Source organism: Myotis yumanensis, unplaced genomic scaffold (assembly GCF_028538775.1).
Source record: "Myotis yumanensis isolate MYYU_CA2020_CCGP unplaced genomic scaffold, mMyoYum1.0.hap1 SCAF_14, whole genome shotgun sequence".
Classification (NCBI taxonomy): Eukaryota; Metazoa; Chordata; class Mammalia; order Chiroptera; family Vespertilionidae; genus Myotis; species Myotis yumanensis.
Window position 1 is genome coordinate 2,256,751 of NW_027223765.1, and position 20,673 is coordinate 2,277,423.

Genomic DNA, 20,673 nt, shown 5'->3' on the forward strand with positions numbered 1-20,673 from the left:
CTCCCTCCCCATCAGAGCCAGCAGCCCAGCCCCAGTCACAGGCAGGTCACGATCCTGGCAGGTGCTCACCCAGCGACACTTACGACACAGCAGAGGGAGGGAGAACCAGGAGGAGGGAGAGGCGGACTCAGCCTGGGCCCCACCATCACACCCACACAGGGCCGCCCAGGCCCCAGGTCACCCTGCTGCAGACTTCCCCAGATCACACCGCCTCGCGCCTGCCGCAGCTGCCACGTCCCCACGGCCACAGCCCTGCCCGTGGCGGCCAGCCTGCATTCAGGGCGCCAGGAGGGCCGCAGGTTTTTGGAGGCGAGGACAGGTCCGCCCGCCCTCCCGACGCTCACGCCTACCTTCAGGGCCTGCACCTTCCTGGCCAGCAGGCCCTCGATGTCGCCGGCCACCTTCTCCACCAGCTTCTGAGGCTCGTTCTCCTGCACCGCGAACAGATTCCGGTTGTCCCTGTAGATCTGGAAGGAAGCAGAGCCGGGTGAGGCCAGGTGGTCCCACAGTCCCATGCCCGCCCCGCCCCTGCCCGCCCCCCCCAGCTCTGGTCACGGAGACAGAGCGCAGGGGTCTGGGAGGGGGGCCCAGGGCGCTCTTGGACTTGGAGGAAGGACACAGTCACCGGCTCCGCAGCTGGCACTGGTTGTGGCTGTCGCCACCCCCTCTGGAACTCAGGGTTACCCCCAGGGGCCATGAGCAGCACCCCCCGCCTGGCTGAGAGCTGCGAGGGGGAAGGATGCGGGGGAGGAGCCCATAAGCACACATAGCACACCACACACCAACACAAGATGTCCACACGCTCACGCGTGTACACACACCTACACACCCCCACAGGCATCGCACACAGCCACCCCTCTGCACGGGCTCAGGCAGCTGTACCCCTTTTTGCTGGTGCTGCCCCAGGGCATTTGCAGAAATTGTAGCGGGAGCTCTGGGTGCCCCCAGGGGATCCTCTGTCATTCAGGGCACAGAGAGTGGGGGCAGGAACCAGGGAAGAGGCACAGGGGGGAGCGAGTCTGCCCTTCCTTCCCCCTTGGGGGGGCGTGCACATGGGCGTGTAACTCTGACAGTCCACATCTGCGTGAGTGAGCGTGTTATGGCTCAGCACACATCCGCCTGTGCCATGCTGGGTGCTGGGTGCTGGGGTGCAGAGGGGAGATGGGGGAGGGACAGAGCCTGGGGGCTCGCACAGAGTCAGAGAAGCAGATCTGTGGGCATTTCGGTTCATGGCTGGAGGCTTGGGGGTGTGTGTGTGTGTGTGTGTGTGTGCACATGTGTGTGCACTGGACACCCCTGCAAAAGCCGGGGCCTGACTGGGTGCAGGTGTCCATCCCGGTGCCCCTGGCAGGTCCGAGTCACCGTGACCGAGCTGAGCTCCCCCACAGGCTGTGCAGAGGAGGGGGTGAGAGACCCAGGGGTGAGGCGGAGGAGGCAGGAGGCGGAGAGGCGGCAATGAGAGACAGGAAGGCAGGAGAGATAAGGTCGGTGGAGTGACAGAGGGGAGGGGAGATAAGGCTCGGGCATCTGACGGGGCGGTGGGGGGCGGGGGGGACTGGGCGCCTCCAGAGCCCCTGCCCGCCCAGCGCCCGGCAGCCCAAGGGTTAACGCTCGCACAAAGCGCCTCGCACTCCCCTCCCCCACCCTGTCCCTCCAGGCTGCTCTTTTCTCTTTGTCCTTCTCTTAGAACAAAATAATTTGTGGTGAAGTTGCTCCTTCCCACAGAGCAGTGGCGACTTTCGACTTGCGGGGCGGGATAAAGCCAGGAGCTGCGGAGTTCCAGGGGACCCCAGGCCCGGCTGCTCAGGGACAGAGGTCCCCCGTGGAGACAGGTCAAAGAGGGGTCAGGGCCTGGGAGCCCCTGGGAAATGCAGGGAGCCCGGGGCCCAGAGCCCACGGCTGGGGGAACAGGCTCAGAAACAGGCAAGGGCGGACCAAGGACACACGCCTGTGAGCGGTGCGCCAGGTCCCCCTGCTCCCACCCCCTTCCCCCACCCAGGTCTCAGGAACCAAACACACACCTTTCCCAGACACTGCGCCTGGCTGGGCTGGACCCCCGTCTCAGCCACACAGCCAGCAGGGGGCGCAGCCGCCCGGCTGCTCAGGGCATGGGATGCCGCTCTCCTACCTGATGCCCCTGTCAAGGTCATTCCCAGGTGCCTCTATCGGGGCGCCCAGAGCCGTGCAGCCCAGACCTGAGGCTGAGCCTCGTGACCTGCTAGCAACCCGTGGGGGGAGTGCAGGACCCTCCCCGCGGGCCCCGGTGTCCCAGCAGCCCGCACGGCGGCTGGGCCGGGCTAGGGAGCCGCCACGAGAGCGAGAGCGGGTCTCCAGGTGCCAGGGTCACACCCCACCGCCCAGCAGAAGGCACGCAGGCTGGAAAGCCGGGGACCTGCCGAGAGGCGCCCCCTCTCTGGGCCTCTGTCCGATCTACTGAGCGAGAGGCCAGCAGCCCGCTCCACAGGCAGCCAGATGCAGGAGCCTGCACCGTGGTCGCCGCTGCTACTGTCAACGGCACCAGGATCCTGCAGGAGGAACCGGCCCCCTTCCCGCTCCACCCTCTCCTGCTAGATCTGCACTCGGAGGATCCGAAGCCATCGGCTCCACTCCTGGGCTGACAGCCTCGGTCTCCTGGGGTCTGCCCCCCCCCCAACCCCCTCCTCCCTGTCCTCGCCGGGCAGTCCCTCCTGAGCCATCTTGTCCTTGTCTCCGACACCTCAGCCTGAGTCCTGGAGGTGACAACAGGGGAGCCCAGACACAGGGGCGCCACAGCCCCCTCCTGCTCTCTCCCCAGCACCGGGCCTGTGTGCGTGGCCCCTTGGCCAAGGCCTATGCCCAGTTCCAGGTTCCAGAGCAGAGCTCTGGGGCCCGCCAGACCCGGGCCTGACGCCTCCACCTGGCCTGCAGCTCAGCTACCCTTGGAGGTTGGGCTGAATCTGCCAGGCTTTCTTCCTGTCCACTCTACCCAAGGCCCCCCTGCTTCTCCGTGGCGCCTCCTACGTGCACCTGCGGCCTCTGGGTCCCCAGCCCCCGCGGTTCCTCCGTCACCTCACCCCCCCACCCCCATCTAACTCCTCCCAGGGGCAAGGGTGGGGACGGAGCCGGGAATTGCTGGGGAGGTGAGGGCACAATCCTAGAACTGCAGGGCCTGGTCCAGCCACCAGCCAAGCCTGCCTCCCAATCCCAAACGCGCCCCTGGGGTGCACCAGACCCCCTTCCTTCTATCCCCGGTGCCTCACACCTCTCGCTAACACTCTCCTGGCCCTGCCCCGTCGCCCTGTCCCCTGGGTGGGCCCTGAGCTGAGCCCTGTGTCTCGGAAGACCCTGGAGACACAGCCCGGGAGGTGCTGTCCCCCCCCGCAGGCCCAGCAGGAAGCACGGGAAAGCTCAGTGTGGACTCCCTTGCGCCCCAGCCTCATGCCCGGGCCCCAGAGCCAGCTCAGAACAGATAGGCCAGGGCGCACCGTGCAGGGCTCAGCAGCCGCAGCGAGATCGCATGCCCGCGGATGTCCTTGGCCGCGAGCTCGCTGGAAAAACCCCACGGCCCAGCAGCGCAGTCTGCACGTCCCCCACCTGCACAGGCCGCTGGACCCGGAGAGACGGTGCAGGCCTACAGGTGGCTGTCGCTCCGCAGCCATGATGGGGAGGGAGGGACAGGGCAGCAGACCAGGGGACAGGCGGTCTGGAACCAGGTGGGCACACGGGAGGGCAGAGGCAGTGGCACAGGGGCTGAGGCCCGGAGGGAGAATTCAGGAGGCAGCGGTACCTTCCCACTCCCAGGAGTCCCTGCTCCCCCATCCCAGACTGTGAGTCTGCGGCCACCACTCACCTGGGCGTCCTCCTCCCCTGAGACCACCCCGCAGCAGCCATTGAGCCCTGTCCCTCCGTCTCTCCCCTCATCTCCTAACCCGACTCATGCTGGCCCAGCCCCCACCCTCCTCTCAGCTCCAGTAATTGTGAAGCAGCTTGTCTGGCAGCCTGGGGGTGGCCGGGTCAGGGGCCCAGGCTTCAGGGGCACCAGACCCTCTCCCAGCCGCCTGCTTCCGGCGCCTTTGCATACAGGGAGGTGAGCCTGGAGGGGACACCTGGGGGCACGTGACCTTGGATGGGAACCTGGACGCTCACGGAGCCAGCGCGGTCCCCACGGCCTTCAACAGTCCTGGCCGGGAAAGGGGCGCCCGGGACACGACAGCCACCCCAAAACAAGGTCCCAGTGACCCGAACGGGCCCCAACCACACAGAGAGGCAAAGCCCCGAAAGCCAGCAGCACCCACCTGCCCAGGCAGAGGAAGGGGGGCGGGGAGGACAGGAAAGGAGGGCGAGGAGGGGAAAGGGGCGGAGGGACCGCGGGGGCCACAGGAACAGCCTGTTCCCCGAGTGGAGGCTCCGGCCACCCTGGGCAGGTGCTTCATACACTGGACGTCACAGATCCGACGACCCCTGAGGAGGACCCTTCAGATCAGGCCCCGTTGGCAGTCAGGACACTGAGGGCCACAGCAGAGCTCAGGCCTGAGCCGCCGCCCACAGCCCCTGCTTCAGGCCACACCCCACAGCTCCGTTCCTAGCACTCAGCCCAGACTCAGAGGTGAGGCCGCTGGCAACGGGCATGCAGTTAGATAAGCTGGCGGTTGGGTGGGTCCGAACAGGGCCTGGGGAAGAGCCAGGGCGATGCTGAGGGCCAGTGGCCTGTGGCCGGCGGGCGGCCGTTCTGGGAGGGGGCGAGGGGAGGCTGGCAGAACCAGCCTGAGAACTAACCAACCGCCCAGCCCTGCGAGTGAAACAGGCACGCAGGCGCGGCTCCTCTCCGCAGCCAAGGTGAACGGCCCTAATCTCTGGAAAATTAAATCAGAGAGAAAATGGAACGAGGAAGATTTGATGCAGGCTGGGCCCTGCTGCGGGCTGTCTCCTCAGAGGCCCAGGTTCAGCTGGGGGCTCCAGCACCCCGGACCCTTCCCCCTGCCCAGGGTGCCAGGAGGGTCCAGGAAGGTGGGGGGAGCTGAGGCCCACGCTCTGGCGCCTGTCGATTTCCTGTTCGCCAGCCCCCTCTAGCCACACCTCGCTGTCGGGTCCCTGGTCCCCAAAAAAGCAGCGCTGGGCATCCAACTGCCCAGCTCTTGTGCCAACAGGTCTAGAGAGACAGCAGCGAGTGGACCAGAGACAGGGGCTGGGCCTCCCGAGCCCGGCCTGTGGGCAAGCACCAGAGGCCGCAGGGCCTGGGGCTGCAGATGGAGGCAGGTGCTGGAATGGGGTACCCTTGTGCCAGGGGTTAGGGGCAGCTTGGGTAGAAGATAGGGGGCTCGTGGTGGTTCAGGGACCCTGAGTGGGGCCAGGAGGGAGGTGGGGTGATGGGGGACTGGACATGATCATATCAGGGACCCCAGCCCGTCAGGGCCAAGCCCCTGCCCTCGGCCCTGCCATGCTGCTGCCCCGCCTCGTGCCTTTGTGGGGAACATCAGGGTGTTGACGTAGTTGTTATTCACCCTTGGAGACCATAGGACTGACGGATGGGGCAGCCGGGACCTGGGGACCCCTTCCTCTGAGAACACGCGGGGCAGAGCCGACCAGCCCTGACCCCACAGCCCAGCTCCTGGCGGGACTGAGGGGCTGCCCCCAGCAGCTGCATGAGAACCCCAACCCAGCTGCTCCAGGGACACTCGGGGCCCTGGACTCCTTGGCTGAGCGCTCCCTGGTGCAGGGTCGTGGCCTCCCTGCCCCCCTGGTGCGGGACTCAGAGTAGGGCCAGGGCAAGGGCAAGGGCCCGGAGCCCTCAGATCTCATGTCGGTGCCCAGGCAGGGGTTCGAGGCCACGCTTCACCAGCTGCTGGAGTCCCCCGTGGCCATGCGGTGCTGCCACCATCCACGGCGGGTCGGCTCCGTAGTCGGCCATATATGCAGTGTCCTGTCACAAGCAGGGTTTGTCCACTGCGATGCTAGTTGTCATGTTATAAAAACTGGCCTTCCTGCCGGAACCGGTTTGGCTCAGTGGATAGAGCATCGGCCTGTGGACTGAAAGGTCCCAGGTTCGATTCCGGTCAAGGGCATGTACCTGGGTTGCGGGCACATCCCCAGTAGGAGATGTGCAGGAGGCAGCTGGTCGATGTTTCTCTCTCATCGATGTTTCTAACTCTCTATCTCTCTCCCTTCCTCTCTGTAAAAAATCAATAAAATATATTAAAAAAAACAAAAAACAAAAAAACAAAAAAAAACTGGCCTTCCTATCGAGTAGGGATTTCATGGGATAAACTTCCTGTTTAGAGGGGCTCATAGACCCCTCCCCGGGCCATGACCACTCGGCCCTGCCCGGGCTGCGATGGAGGACACGAAGGCAGGGAGGGAGCAGGGCCCCATCTCCTCCCACCCCGTCCCACCCCCGTGTCCTTACATCGTCACCGGGCACTCCACAGCCAGGTGGGGGCCCTCCGGGGCCTGGGGCAGCAGAGATGGACCAGACCTGTCCCTGCCCTCCTGGGACTCGCCATCCAGAGGGGACAGGCGCCCATTCAGACTGCGGGCACAGATGTGGACCGGGGCGGTGTGCAGCCGGCACCGGGAGGGGGGCCTGCTGGGATAGCTGGGAGGGAGGGGCCAGGGAAAGACTGGGGTGGCTTTCCAGGGCAGAGGCCACCTGGGCAGAGTCTAGAAGGCTGGGTGGGGGTCGGCCAGGCTCAGGGTGCAGGGGGGTAAGGGACTCCAGGCAGGAGCACTGGCAGGGGCAGGGCCGGAGCAGGGAAAGCCGGGGGGCTGCCCGGGGGAGGAGCACAGGGGCTTGTGGGGGCAGGAAGGAAGCTGAGGGGAGGGGAGGTTGATACCAAGGTGGTGAGGAGTGGGGGGTTCTCGGAGGAGGAGGGGGTGTGGCCTAGATCACAGGCGAGAAGGCCCCGGTGGCTGGTGGCTCTGTGGCCCCTTGGCCCCCAAGAGGCAGCTGCTAGGAGCTGTCGCCAGCAGATTCCCCTGAAAAACTCACAGGGGGCACAAGCCCCCGCCGCCACCCCCAGCAACGCCTCCCCATTTTTAAAGTTAAAGTTTAGTTGACTGTCATCCATTACCGCAATTAGTACATTATGTCTAATTATGCAATTAGTGTAAAAAGTGCACTTGCTGCCGAGAATGGGAAATTACGCTGGCTCGTTACGCTGTAAAATCTATGTCATAAAAAGGCTCAATCTCTTGTTTTTCAAAAGACACAACACCCAACACAAAACAATAAACCAAAGCCTCCCAGTTGAGCAAGGGCCAATCTGTGCCAACTCCCTGCACTTCCCCCCGCAGACCCCGCTCTGCACGGCTCGGCCGCCGCCAAAGAGCTCAGGCCCCGCCGCCCCTCCGGGGTGGCCTGTCTTGGCTCCTCTGACACAGATGGGAACTAAACCGAGTTCAAATCCATGCCGACCCCGACGCTCCATCCACCGTTCCAGCCCTCATGTGGAGTGAGGCCTCCAGCACTGAGACCTGTTACCTTTCCGGAGAGAACGGTCCCCAAGGGGCCATGGCCTCCGCCCGGCTCCGAGAGGAGGGGGCCCACTCCAGCTCAGGGGAAACTGGAGGAACTCTCTCACACTTTGGGCTCCCAAATCCTGGGCGCTTTGCCTGGAGAGAGAGTGAGCTCCCCATCACGGGAAGCATGCAAGCCCAGCTGCCAGGGATGCTGAGAAGGGAGGCGGCCGCGGTCACCCTGCACAGTCCCTGGACTCAAGGCTGCCACCAGGCGAGAGCAGCATCCCCATGGCTGTGTGCCTCCGGGAAGCTCAAGGCCGAGGGTCTCTATCCTCCCCGGGTGTCCCCGGGGATATTCTGGGGACAAGCAGGAGTGAGAAAGAAATCTGACAGAGGGGTCGCCCTGCCACGGGGGTGATAACGCCAACTGGCCAAGCCCGTGGGGGCTGGGAGAGGGCACACGCTTGTGCACCTCAAACAAATGCGCCGGGGCCACATCTCTGTCACCCAGGTTACAGCTTTAGCCGGGCCGCTAGCAGCCCTTTCCCGAACCTCTTCCTCCAAGTTCTCACCCCGCTGGAGCCCACGATGCCCTCCCGGCCTGGTGGTGGTGGTGCAGGGTCACGGAGACGCCTTGTCAGCCAAGACCCTGCCCCGAGCTCGCGAGGGCGACTGTGCGCCTCCTGTAGCTGCCGAGGCTCAGACAAGGTGTTCGCAGAGCGGAGAGCCCGAGGCGTGGGGCACCCCGGCCCCGGAAGTGTGCACCCCTGGTTCTGGGGTGCTGAGGTCCCGGGGTGCTGTCCACACCGCAGGGGGGAGCACTTACTGAGATGGCAGCTGGGTTGTGGGGGGCGAGGGGGACTGGTCCCCACTAGAGGAGTACCTGTTGCCTAAACTGAAGGTACGGGTCCCCAGACGGTCCTGGGCTTTGCCTGGTCAGGTGATCTTGGAGAGCAGGGAGCGGGACCGGGTCCGGCTGCGTGGACACGAGCCACAGGCCCCGCTCCGCTTGGTTGGTCCAGGAGAGCATCGGGAGTGAAGATCTGAGCCCGAGGTGAACCCAACTGCAGGCAAGATCTGGGGGCCCCTGCCTGCTCCCCCTTCCCTGAGCTGGGAGCCGCCGGCTGTCGAGGCAGCTGGGAGGGAAGCTGTGCCCAGCATACCAGCTGGCACGGGGGAGTGCGAGTAAACATAGCCACACTTTCCCAACTCGCAGAAGTCGCCGGGTGGCGGCCGGCTGGTGTGGGCGCTCATGTTTATGGGAAACAGACTGTTTTTTGCCGCGTCTGGGCCCCCTTGCCACCCGCCCTGGCTCAGCTCTCTCCCGTCGCCTCCCCACCCACGGCCCCGCCTTCCTTCTGCCAGGACGCTCTCAGCGCAGCCGTGGCGGTGACAGCGACACCAGGCCCTCGGTGTGGCCAGATGGGGCTGGGCCGTAACCTACCAACTTTCCTCACAACGATCCCAAGAGGCAGGCACGGAACTGGCCGCACTGCAGAGCCGAGGAGCCCGAGGCCCGGCAGGTGGAGAACCTGCCTGAGGCGATGCAGCGAGCGAGGGGCCGAGGTGCTGGGCCTCTCGGACGGACTCAGACGCCCGTTCCAGGCCGCGGTGCCCATCGCTCACCCCACCTCCCTGACCAATCAGGTCTGCCCTTTACCTGGGCACCACCTCCAGCAGCCCTGGCCCGTGGCGTGGACACAGACCCTGCCCTCGGAGCACGGCACAGTCCCCGTCCCCCACACGACAGCCCAAGGAGATGCCCCGGGCCTGGTCCCGGTCTTGCTGTCTGGCCTCCTCAAGCCCTTCCCCCTCTGAGCCCCTGTCTTCAGCTTGTGAGACCTCCCCAGCCTGCGAGGCCCTCTCGGCCTCCGGCTCTCAGGACGGGCAGCTCTGGGAGCCGGGGTGGGCGGCGCTGGCGGGCCAGGGTGGAAACCTCCTCCTAGCGCAGCTACTGGTGATTCTGAGGTCTCACCTGGGACGCCTGGCCCTCTGCCCAGAGCTGGCAGAACTTCACCCCCCGAAATACCATCCTGAGACAGACCCGAGGCTGGGCTGAGGCCCGGTTCCGAAGGCCAGAGAGCAAAGGACAAGATCTGCTTCCTCTGCTGCATCACCCCCATCGCACCCCCCACCCCAGCACTGCCGGCCGGGGTGGGCCACCTGCTCAGGGCTGGGGCAGGTCGGACTCAGCAGCTGCTGGCTTCCTGTCTTACGCACGAGAAAACGGGGTGCCAGGAGGGTCGGAACCTGTCCAAGGGGAGACTTCGCGGCCCCCGACCCCCCACATGCGTTCAGCGGGGAGGGCTGACAAGCCATGGGGCTGATCCCTGGCCTGCTCGTTACCCGCCATGCGGCCGCATAGCCTTCCCCGTCCCCGTCCACGCAGCCCCCAGCCAGGCCTTCTGGGACATTCCTTGGAGGTGAAAGGTCCAAGGCAAGGTGCTGCTGGCTCCACAAGAGCTGCTCCCAAGGTCTAGAGAGCTCTCCGTGCCCCACGCTGTCCCGAGGGCCCCACTTCCCAGGCTGAGGGGCCCTGGGGCTGCTGCTCGTGGGCAAACAGGAGACCAGGGCATCTCGTGGGGGATGAAGACAGAGACGAGGTGAGCGGGCGGTGGCTGGGCCTCCCTGGCGTCCAGGGTCCTCGGTACCTGAGCACTCAGTGGCGCTCCGCACGACCTCACACAGCGTCACACACACCGACCTCATCACATCCGCACCCGGTGCCCAGCAGGCCGCTTACACATCCTGCCCGGGCCGCACATGAGGCTCAGCGTCCAGTCGGCCAGCCCACTGGCTCTGGGTGCCAGCAGCCCCGGCTGGGGGGCTCTGTGCACCTCGGGAGGCAGCTGCGGCCACTGAAAAGCTTTAAGAGAGGACCTGGGCGCTGGGGCCACCTGAAGGTCACGGCCCTCAGTCCTCCAGCTGGACCCGCACTGGGAGGCTAACAGCCTGGTAAGGGCCCCGCCTGCCCGACCGCTGCCTCTAGACCAGGGTCCCCGGGAGGCCTGGCCGGGCTCCCTCCCCTGATCAGCAGGCCCGAGTGTCAGGCGCTGATAAGCCGAGGGCCCCAGAGCCAAGCTGGAGCCGCCCCGGGGGGGAGCGGGTGCGAGAGGGAGCCCGCGGTGCCGGGCCGGCTTGTCCGTTCCTCTGCCGGCGCCTCCCAGGTCCATCTAGGTCCTTCCCTTAGTTTTCCTTTTCTCCTTCTCCTTCTCCCAGTTTATAGGCTCGTCCTGGATTTTATGTAGCCTCGTAAGTGCCCTTAAATCTTCTGGAGAGCAAGTCGGAAACATAAACACATCAGCCGACGGGACTGAGGCCCGGGCCTTGCACCGCAGAAGGCGTGCTCAGGGCAGGCCCACAGCAGGGACCCCCCAGAGGGGACCCCCCTCTCCTGGGCCCTCGGAGGAAAGCTCCCAAGTCTGGACCCAACAACTTCAGGTGGTCGCCCCACGAGGTCGCCCAGAGCTGGGGCTCCTATGCAGGCCTTGCTCCTCCCTGCATCTCCATCCCCCCCAGTTCACTGTGGGGAGAGAGAGACAATTCCTAGCGCCCCCAGCTCCAGGCCCTCTCTCCTTAACGCCGAATCCCAGCAGCCACCGGGCCCGACGTGTGCCTTCGCTGCGTCCGCACGGTGTTTGCCAGGCAAATGAACTGTGCAAACAGAACCCACCGCCGGCTGCACCGCAAACACTGCGAGCGCCCGGTCTGAACAGCCATGAACTCCGAAGTAAGTGCGCTGTGCTCAGGGGAGGCCGACGCACGCCTGGACTCCCCCCCCTGCTGGGCCCCCTCTCTCTGCCCAGCTGGACGGGGTGCCGAGTGCCACGGGAAGAGCTGCCAATGCCAGTGGGCCGAGCGAGCCCCGTGCTGGCCATCTACTGAATCAAACCCTCACCAGCCCGTCCTCGTCCCCATTCACAGACGAGGCAACTGAGGCACAGAGCGTAACGGTGGAGCTGGGACTCAGTGACCACACAGACTGGCCACACACCTCCACACAGACCCGGTCCAGACCAGGCCCCGCGCACCTCCAGCAGCTGGTCTCCATCCCGTGGGATCCTGTGACCAACCGGCCTTAGCCCCAACCTGCCCCAGGCACTCTCCTCTGTGAAGCCCCCTGGCTGCCCCCTCAGCCATGTGGGGGCTGCTTGACCCCGGGGCGATGATGTTCAGGGGGGTCGGGGAGTTGGTGTCTGCAAACCTCATCCTGTTTTGCATCTCCCTGGAGAGCTCATCTCTTAAAGGCACCTGGGGGCGTCTCCTCCCAGAAAGCACAGCCTCTGCAGGACAACTGCCCCTCACTCACCTGTCCGATCTACTCGTGGTGCCAATCGGATCCCTGCTCTGCTCAGGGGCTCCACCGGCCCCCAAAGAACCCACCGGGCCCTGAAGACTCACTCGCCAACCTGTGTGCCCAGTGGGATTGTGGGGAGAACAACCAGAGGGTGGGCACGCCCCAAGGACATGCTTCTGCCTTGCAAGGCTGCAAGTCCAGGACCTCGGGGTACAGATGGGTAAACTGAGGTCCGAGAGGGAGGAGTGGACCCAGGATCCAGCTGCTGGCACCTCCTCTGCGGGGGAGGTCAGGGAGGCTCCCAGCCGAGGGCTGTGAATGGACGGGCCAAGAGGGAGCGCTCCCTGGCAGGGGAAGAGCCAGCCGAGGTGGAGGTGAGCGAGCGGCTCGGCCTGAGGGCCTGCGAGGCAAGATGCTGGGGGGCAGGGGGTGCCCAGCGGCAGGGCAGAGGCAGCTGTGTCCCCTGCTACTTACTGGGCCTGGCAATGGGCTGCTGGTGCGAACGCTCTGAGGACCTGTGGGGTCCCCTGCCAGGCTGGGCACAGGAGGCCTGGGTCCCTGGATCATGGTGTAACCTTGTCCCCCTCTACCCGCCCCCCACTTTCCCCAAGCCTGGGCACCCACAGGTCTTAGAGATGACATTGCGGGTCCCCGAGTCCTCTGCTCAGCGGTCTCCAGAGGGAGGGGGGACGGTGGAGCCTCCAGCTCCGTCAAGGGCTCCCTGAGCAAGGAGGCGGCGAGGACACGGCGCCAGGAGGACAAGAGCGGAACAAATTGCCCCAATTACGTAAGGCAGCCCTACTTCCTCCTCGGCACGGCAAGGAGAGGACCGGACAGATCTGTCCCTGCCCCCCCTCTCGCCGGGCCCGCTGGACACCCTGGAAGGGAGCCCGCTCAGTGGTCCCCGGAGCAGGTCTCTGGGCCGGGTCCCCGGTGCTGGGCAGACCTTGGGGGTGGACCCCAGTGGCCCCTTTCCTGGGGCTGGAGGATGGGGTCAGGGCAAGGGGCCCGGTCCGTCCTGCTCAGTCATCATTCCTCGAGGGTCTTCTTTTTTTAAAAAGCACATTTGTATTGACTTCAGAGAAGAGGCGAGAGGGAGATAGAAACATCAATGATAAGAGAGAATCATTGATCGGCTGCCTCCTGCACACCCCACGCCAGGGATCAAGCCCACAACCCGGGCATGTGCCATCACTGGGAGCCGAACCGTGACCTCCTGGTTCATAGGTTGAGGCTCAACCACTGAGCCACGCTGGCCGGGGGAGGGTCTCTGAACATACCCCTGCCCACAGGTTTCCTGCCTGTACACGTGGGGGCACAGCCACTCCTGCCTATCTGCCCAGAACTCCACGCCCCAGGCCTCTCCCCTTCCCTAGGTACCCCGCTCCCCCCAATTCCCTGTGTCCCTCCGCTCAAGCACAGCACACAGTAGGCCTCAGGGAACATCTATGAGCATGTGACGGGCCTGGGGTCCCTCCAACAGACCCAGCCCCCTACCTACTGCCCGTCACCGGCGCTGGGCTCCAGGCCGCTTCCAGACCCACATCCAGACCCAGGCAGCCACACGGGCTGGTGGCCCCTTCCAGACACTGGCCCCGCACACTCGGAGGCGCCTTCTACACGCCAGGCTGCAACAGAGAGAACCCAGGGCGCACATTCCCTCCCTGCTGAGTGTGTGTGTGGGCGGGGGGCGGGGTGGGGGGGGGTAACAATGGGACCAGGCGATCCTTCCCTCCCACCCCCACCCCGCAGACAAGAGGAGCTAGAAAACAATTGGTTTCCTTGCTGATAGTGGGTGAGAAAAAATTACCTTTCTCTGAACACTAAAAATAACGCCCAGTTTCCTCAAAGCAGGGCCCTCCTCAGCCCACGGGTAGAGAGGCCTCGTGGCTGACTCCAAATGCAGGAGTGACGACTCCAAACGCAGGAATGTTGCAGACGCCGGGAGCATGAACCCTCCAGCCCTGGCTGCCTCCCCAAGGGCTCAGCCTCCGGCGACTCTGCCCCGTGACCCCAACCCCGACCTCTGTGCGTGGGGAGCCCAGAGGATGCCGTCCGACAGGTGGGGAGAGGGCAGCAGGGCCGGGTCCATATGCCGCGTGTGCCCAGCTAATGGGCTGACAAATGAGGTCTCCCCTCTGGGCGGTGATGAATGAGCAGCCGCCTAGGAGAGCTGGGGACGCGCCTCCCCGCAAGTCCTCCTCCGCTCGGCCCTGACTTGGCATCTACGGGGCGCCCAGCAACCCGGGCACGTGCCTTGACTGAAGGATGGGTACGGGCAGGGGGAGGGCAGCGAGGAAGAGCAGGGCAGCCCTGGCCCCGGAGGACACCCCTAAACAAGCCCGGCCGGGGCCTGAGCTCCTGGGGCTGTCACGCTGTCGAAAGGGCGCCACTGGGGGAGGGGGTTAAAGTGTCACCCTCCTCAGCCCCCCTTTAACCATCACCACCACACACACGCCTGACCAGGACCAGGAGGAAGCTGAGCCTGGGGCCCCGGGGCCATCCCGGAGCGGGGCTGCTTCTCCCCCGATGAAAGGGCCGTGGAGGAGACGCAGGTGGAGTGAGGGCCCGTGTGGAGGGGGGCCAGGCAGCCTGACTTTTCAAAGCACCGCAAGGGCCTCCAGATTCCAAGAGCCGCTGTCACCGGAGGGGGCCAGCCCCCACCACCTCAGGCCATGGAAAACGGGGCAGGATTTACACATTCTTTTGACAGAGGACCACTGACCCGGGGCTCCCTGTCCAAACACCCCCAGCCCGCCCCAGCCCCCCCCCCCCCCCAGCCCTCCCCAGCCGCCCCGCCCGCCCGGCCCCGTGTAAACAGACCCTGTGTGCTCTCTCCCAGGGGCTGCTAATTCCTCTCCAGAACTGCTGGGACGTGAAATTGGAGTGAGACAATGTGTGTTTAAGGAAATGAATCTCGAATCTTAAGAGGCTCCGGAGCCCGCCCTGCACACCCATCATCCTCACCCCCCCACCCCCCGCCCCCCGCCCTGCCGCCTCACCAGAGCCTGGGAAGGAGCCTGGCGTCGGGGAAGAGGAAGGCGGAGGTGACATTCAGTGCCAAATTAGCAGCCACCACAGCCAAATATTGTACTCGCCTCCAATCTTCCTTTATTTTTCGAAAGAAAAGGCTTTTACAAAGGGAACGAGGCTGTTGGAACACTAAGGCTGATGATGGTTTAAAGAGGCCCGCCCGCCCCGCGCATGCCCGTCTCAGAGCCTTCCCTTCCCCTCGCGTGCCGGCTGCTCGCTGGCCACGGCCACGGCCACACCAGCCACGGAGGCTGGCGTCGTGGGTGTTCTCGGCCAATGGGACCCAGAGTCCCTGACCCTGTGCTGGTCTTGGACGTGGGACCTGCGTCGGAGCCATCTCCTCACCTTGCAAGTGAGGAGTCGTTTCTGATGTGCCCAGAACCACCTGGCCTGCAGGGGCCTCGCCCAAGCAACCAACCATGGCCCCGTCCACCTCCTGATGGCCCTCAGTCCCCTGCGTGGACAGCCACATCATCACTTCATTTTTTATTTTTTAAATATATTTTTTACTTCAGAGAGCAAGGGAGAGAGAGATGGAAACATCAATGATGAGAGAGAATCATTGACTGGCTGCTTCCTGCACGCCCCACACTGCGGACTGAGACCACAACCCGGGCATGTGCCCTTGACCGAAATCGAACCTGGGACCCTTCAGTCTGCAGGCCGACGCTCTATCCACCGAGCCAAACCAGCTGGGCCACATTATCCCTTCACCCCTCCACTAGGGACAGGAGGGGCAAGAGGCCCGATGGCTGCCACTCTCCTGAACTCTGGTCACTCGGCTGAACAGACGCCACAGTCATCTGGAGTCCAGCCCTCGGAAGGGGCCCAGCCGGCCCAAGACCAAGGTTCGTTTCCCAGTCAAGGGCATGTACCTGGGTCGTAGCTTCGATCCCCAGCCCCAGTGGGGATGCGTGTGGGAGGCAACCAGTGGGTGTGTCTCTCTCACATCAATGTTTCTCCCTCCCTCCCTCCCTTCCACTCTCCCTTCTACTCTCTTTAAAAATCAATGGAAAAACATCCTCGGGTGAGGATGAACAACAAAGAAATGAACGCAGGAGCCACTGGCCCCCTCACGGACCTCACCACCCTGACAATGGGGGATGCCTTTTTCCTCGGCTGTACTGAGATCTAACTCACATGCCCCAAAGTTCGCCTTTCCGACCACACAGTTCCACGATCGTTTGTGTTCACAACATTGAGCAACCGTCAACAACACTCAACTAGAACATCTCTCTTACCCCCAAGAGAAAACTTGTACCCCATTCCTGCCTCCCTCCGGTCCCTGCAATCACTAATCTACTCTCTGTTCCCGGGATCTGTCCGTTCTAGACGTTTCATATAAATCTAATCATATGCCGTGTGCCCTTTTGTAACTGGCTTCTTTCACTCGGCATAATGTTTCATTCCTTTTAAAAAAAAGACATTTTTCTTGAATTTTTTTTTTTTTTGAGAGCGAGAGAGGAGAGAGAGAGGGAGAGGGAGAGGGAGAGGGAGAGAGAAACGTTGATTGGCCGCCTCCTGCGGGATCCCCGGGGGATCGAGCCCACAGCCCAGGCATGTGCCCTGACTAGGAACAGAACTGGCAACTTTTTGGTGCACAACTGACACCCAACCAGCTGAGCCACACCAGCCAGGGCAGTGTTTTCAAGATTTGTTCGCATTTGCCTACATCAGAACTTTCCTTCTTATTGCTGAATGACATCCCGTTGTGTGGATACCACAAATTTTGTTCAATGCATCAGCTGATGCACATTTGGGTTCCACTGTTTTTTTAAGATATATTTTTATTGATTTCAGAGAGGAAGGAAGAGGTAGAGATAGAAACATCGATGATGAGAGAGAATCATTGATCGGCTGCCTCCCGCACGCCCCAACACTGGGGATTGAGTCTGCAACCCGGGCACGTGCTCTGACTGGGAATAGAGCCGAGACCTCCTGGTTCACAGGCCAACGATCAACCCCTGAGCAACACCGGCCGGGCATGGCTTGTTTCCGCTTTTACAAATATTGCAAATAACGTGGCTACGGACATTACTGTAGGTGTTTCTGTGTGGACATATGTTTCCAATTCCCTTGGGTGGGAAGGCCCTTTAAAGCACAGCAAAGCCCCAGGTTGGAGGAACACCCAGCAGCCTGTGCTGCCGCCGCCGCCACCGCCGGAGGGGCCCGCGGTGGGGTGCTCCACTGTCCGGGGAGTGGGGTTCTGGGGGCTCTGCTGAAATAGGACTTTCCAGAAGCCGCACGGGAGGATGAGAGGTGGTAGAATACTGTACTGGCGTGGAGTTTATGCCTTAGTTTTTAATGTTCTATTTCCCCTGAGCCCGTCCTGAAAGAGGGCAGCCGGGAGGGCAGCGAAGCCAGGAGCAAGGCCAGAGGCCGGCGCCCCTGCTCCCTGTTGAACCTCGTGTGGGTCAGCACCCAGGCTAAGAAACGTCCATCCGGCTGTGTGTGGGGTCCCACCCGGCCATGAGCCACTCGGGGGAGCGCAGCCCGGCCACCGGAGAGCCGGAGAGGGGCAGGGAGAACGTCCTTTGCTGGGGAGTTAAATAGTCAGTGGCCAAGCTTGTGCTGGCCACTCCCCTGTTTCCAGGTGTGACTGCCGGGCAAGCCCCTTCCCCTCGCTCAGACCTTCCCTGGGCCCGAGACGCGTCTAAACGGCTCTGTCTGTCCCTCCCCCTCCGTCCGCAGGGAACAGGCTTGGGGTGTTAGAGGCAGCTTTTGGCAAAGTTGTACACACGCCAGGTCTGCACTGTCCAGCCCGCCCTCTCCTCCTTTCCTGTTAAACAGCAGTCAGGTTGGCAGTGCCCTCGGCGGGCCCGGAGCTGTCTCTTTGCTTCAACCGTTTGGACGGAACAGACCCAGGGGCGCCCTCCTCCCAGCCTCCGCCACCTCCTGCCTCTTATCCAGTCCCCACCTTCAGAACCACCTCGGAGACCAGACAACACACCGGGTTCCCTCCCTTAACTCCCTGTGCCGATCACCATGAGCTCCCACATTCGTCAGGATTATTCCACCGGGTAGAGGCCGCGGCCCACCGCCTGGCCACCTGCCTCTGCGGCCTCCGCACCCACCTCTCTCTGGGCTCCCATTTCCACCCGCAGGACAGTGACGAGGGGGCTCTCGAGGGCGGGGTGCCCCTCCCCGGAGTTGGAGGAGAAGCGAGGGCGCTGAGCGTCTTAAAGCTGCGAACCAGCGAGTGGCCGGTTCTCTCCAGGCCGCGCCACAGCCTCCCCAGGTGCGGGGGCAGCACTCAGGGCTGTGGACCCGCCCAGGCCTCGGAGAGGAGCCTGAGCCAGGCCTGTGGGCGCTGCCACCCCGGTTCTGCCCGCACAGAGCTCTGGGCTCCTGGAGAGCCACGTCCAGGGTGAGCAGGTGAAAGGCATCAGGAAGAGGGGTGACACCTGCCCCCCCTCCTCAGGCTGCGGCCCCAGCTCCCCCTCCAGCACGACCAGGGGCCTGGGGAGCCCAGAGGCCTATGAGGGGCCCCCTGCACCCCCCTGGGGTCTGGCTTTTACCTGAGTCTCCCCCCCCAAACTACTCGCCATTCTTTTCACCCCCTGAAGCCCTCTCCCATGCACTGGGCCAAATGAAACAATAAAGCTCTTTGCAGCAAAATAAGTAAGTAAATAAAATCACAATCAGGTTATTACAATGGCATCTTTGCCATCCTCCGGGACACAGTATGCACCTTAAATCCACGACCATGACAAGAGCCGAGTCCCTAAAAGGCAAGAACACTCAGGACCACGAGGTAGAAGCAGGAGGGGTCTCGCCCCCACCACTCCCCGCTGCCCCTTGGGGAACTCAGCTTCCCACCCCACAACTCGAGTCTCTCTGACTCCACCAGTCCTGGTTCCCGGAGGGGATGTGTCCACAGGGGACACGGTGAGCATCCCATCTTCTCGGCCTCCCTGGGTCCCGTCTCCCCCAGGCTCCGTGCCTGCTCTGAATGGCCAATGAGGCCGCGTGATTGGCTCATCAAGGGCAAATAATAGCTTCTGCTGAATTCAGCTGCAGCCAATCAGAGGCAATCAAGCACACAAGCCGCCTGATGGGCCACACGGCGGGCGGGCGGGCGGGCGCACCCTCAGGCACCAGAACTGGCCCCTCAGTCAGGATCTGAAGCCTCCTCCCTCTCCCCCTTATGTGGGAGCACTGGGCGGGGGGGGGGGGGGTGCTCAGAAAGAGGAAGCGAAGGGACCCAGCTGGGCTCCCCAGCATTTGCCTGGCCCTTGCTGTGTGCCCAGAGCTGGGGCAGAGGACACACCCAGCGCAGGCCCAGCTCACGGCCCGGGAGGGGCTCCCTTAGGGTGACAGCCTCCCAGCCCCTGTCCTCAGCCGCCAGGCCAGCCTCCTGGCCTCCCTGCCGAGGCCTGGCCTCGTCCCCAGGAGAGCGGAGCCTCCGCTCAGACCCAGGAAGCAAGTTTCCAATCTCCAACTGCAAACACGAATGCCGCGGAGCTAATTTCACAGGTTTCCACTTGGAGGCCTTGCCTTTGTCCCAGAATCCCTCAGCCCGGGAGATTAGTAGTTTAGAGGCTGGAAAATATAAGGTATTTTAAAATTCAGCATAAAATTCTCTCTTAGACTCAGTGAGCTAAAAAAATATTTTTTCTTTCGTTGCAAAAGAGCCCGTTAGTGAGGGAGGAGCCAGGTCCGGTCCCTGCTCCCCCGGGGGGGTTGGCGGATGGGTGCAGTACACCCCCCCACTGTGCCCACAGCCCCTACAACAGCCTCGAACCACAGCCTAGGGAGGGGCAGAGAGGGAGGAAGGCCCCGTTCTGCGTGCTAGGACCCCAGGGGCCCCCTGCTCAAGGCTCTGGGATGGGCCGAGCCACGAGAAAGGCTCCGGCCCTGGGACAGGACAGGCCACAGGCACGCTGCCCACGTGGCCAGTGAGGCCGACCCCATTCCAAAGCAGACGCTCTGGACCTCCGTTTCCCCATCACACCAAACGGTTCAAGTCCCTGGCCACGCGATCCCCCCCATCCCCCCCCGCAGCCCCCCAGCACCATGCAGCCGGCACTGCACACCTCTGCGCCCCCACAGCCCGGGCCCGCGCTCGGACCCCTGCCCGCCCGGGCACAGACAGGCTCGGAGGAGTTTGGTGGCTCATCCCCGAGCACCTCTCCATCGCAACCCTCCAGTGACCGGCGCAACGCTGGCTCTGGGGGCCACCAGCTCAGAGACATCCTAATAAAAATAAACGTATTTACAGGGAGCGCCGCGGCCTCTTATCCTCCCTCCTCGCACCAAAGCTGCCCCTGCGGCGGGCGGAGAGAAAGACTTTAAAGGACACTTGGGCGATGCACAGTTATGCAAGACAAGGAATGATTAGAAAATAAATTACTTTTTAAAACAGCGTTACAAACACCAGGCGCGTAAGATGACTGCTCTCCGCAGCCCAGGGCCGCCCAGCGCAGCCAGGGCCCCGGGAGCCACGCACCCCCGCCCGTCCTGGCCCCCCACCTCCCCCTCATTCGGGGAGGCTCCGGGATGGAGGTGAAGACCACACTTGGCAGCTTCCAGAAAATCTCGGCCCGGAAAGGCTTCCTTCGCGGCTCAGCGGCAGCGGCGCGGGGACTAAAAATAGTTTAATCTCCTTGAAAGCGAAAGGAGCGATCAGCAAAACAGTCACTCGGCCGGGGCGCAGCTCCCCCCCGCGATCCGCAGCTCCGCCGCCCGTCCCCGTCCCCGGCTCCTTCCCAGCACCGACTGTTCCCAGCACCGAGCATCATCAGCTCCTGACCGGCCCCGCAGCGTCCTGCAGCCCCAGCCACCAGCGGAGGAAGGCCACTCCTTGTGTCTGCAGCCCCGAAAGCAACGATGTTTGTGGCATGTGTCCTCTGAGCCTGGTGACACCCAGGAGGGGGGCAGAACAGGGTGCGTGTGCCCCGCTTTACAGA

General features: G+C 63.6%; 1 protein-coding gene across 7 annotated transcripts in view; it reads right to left on the minus strand.

The window, feature by feature from the left end:
• The window catches only part of CACNA2D2 (calcium voltage-gated channel auxiliary subunit alpha2delta 2), a 112,021-nt gene that overhangs the window by 56,756 nt on the left and 34,592 nt on the right, over nucleotides 1-20,673 (minus strand). For all 7 annotated transcript variants that reach the window (XM_070391341.1, XM_070391338.1, XM_070391339.1 and 4 more), the window contains exon 3: nucleotides 351-467. In XM_070391341.1, the coding sequence (XP_070247442.1) occupies nucleotides 351-467 (117 nt within the window). The remainder of the gene's footprint in view (nucleotides 1-350; nucleotides 468-20,673) is intronic.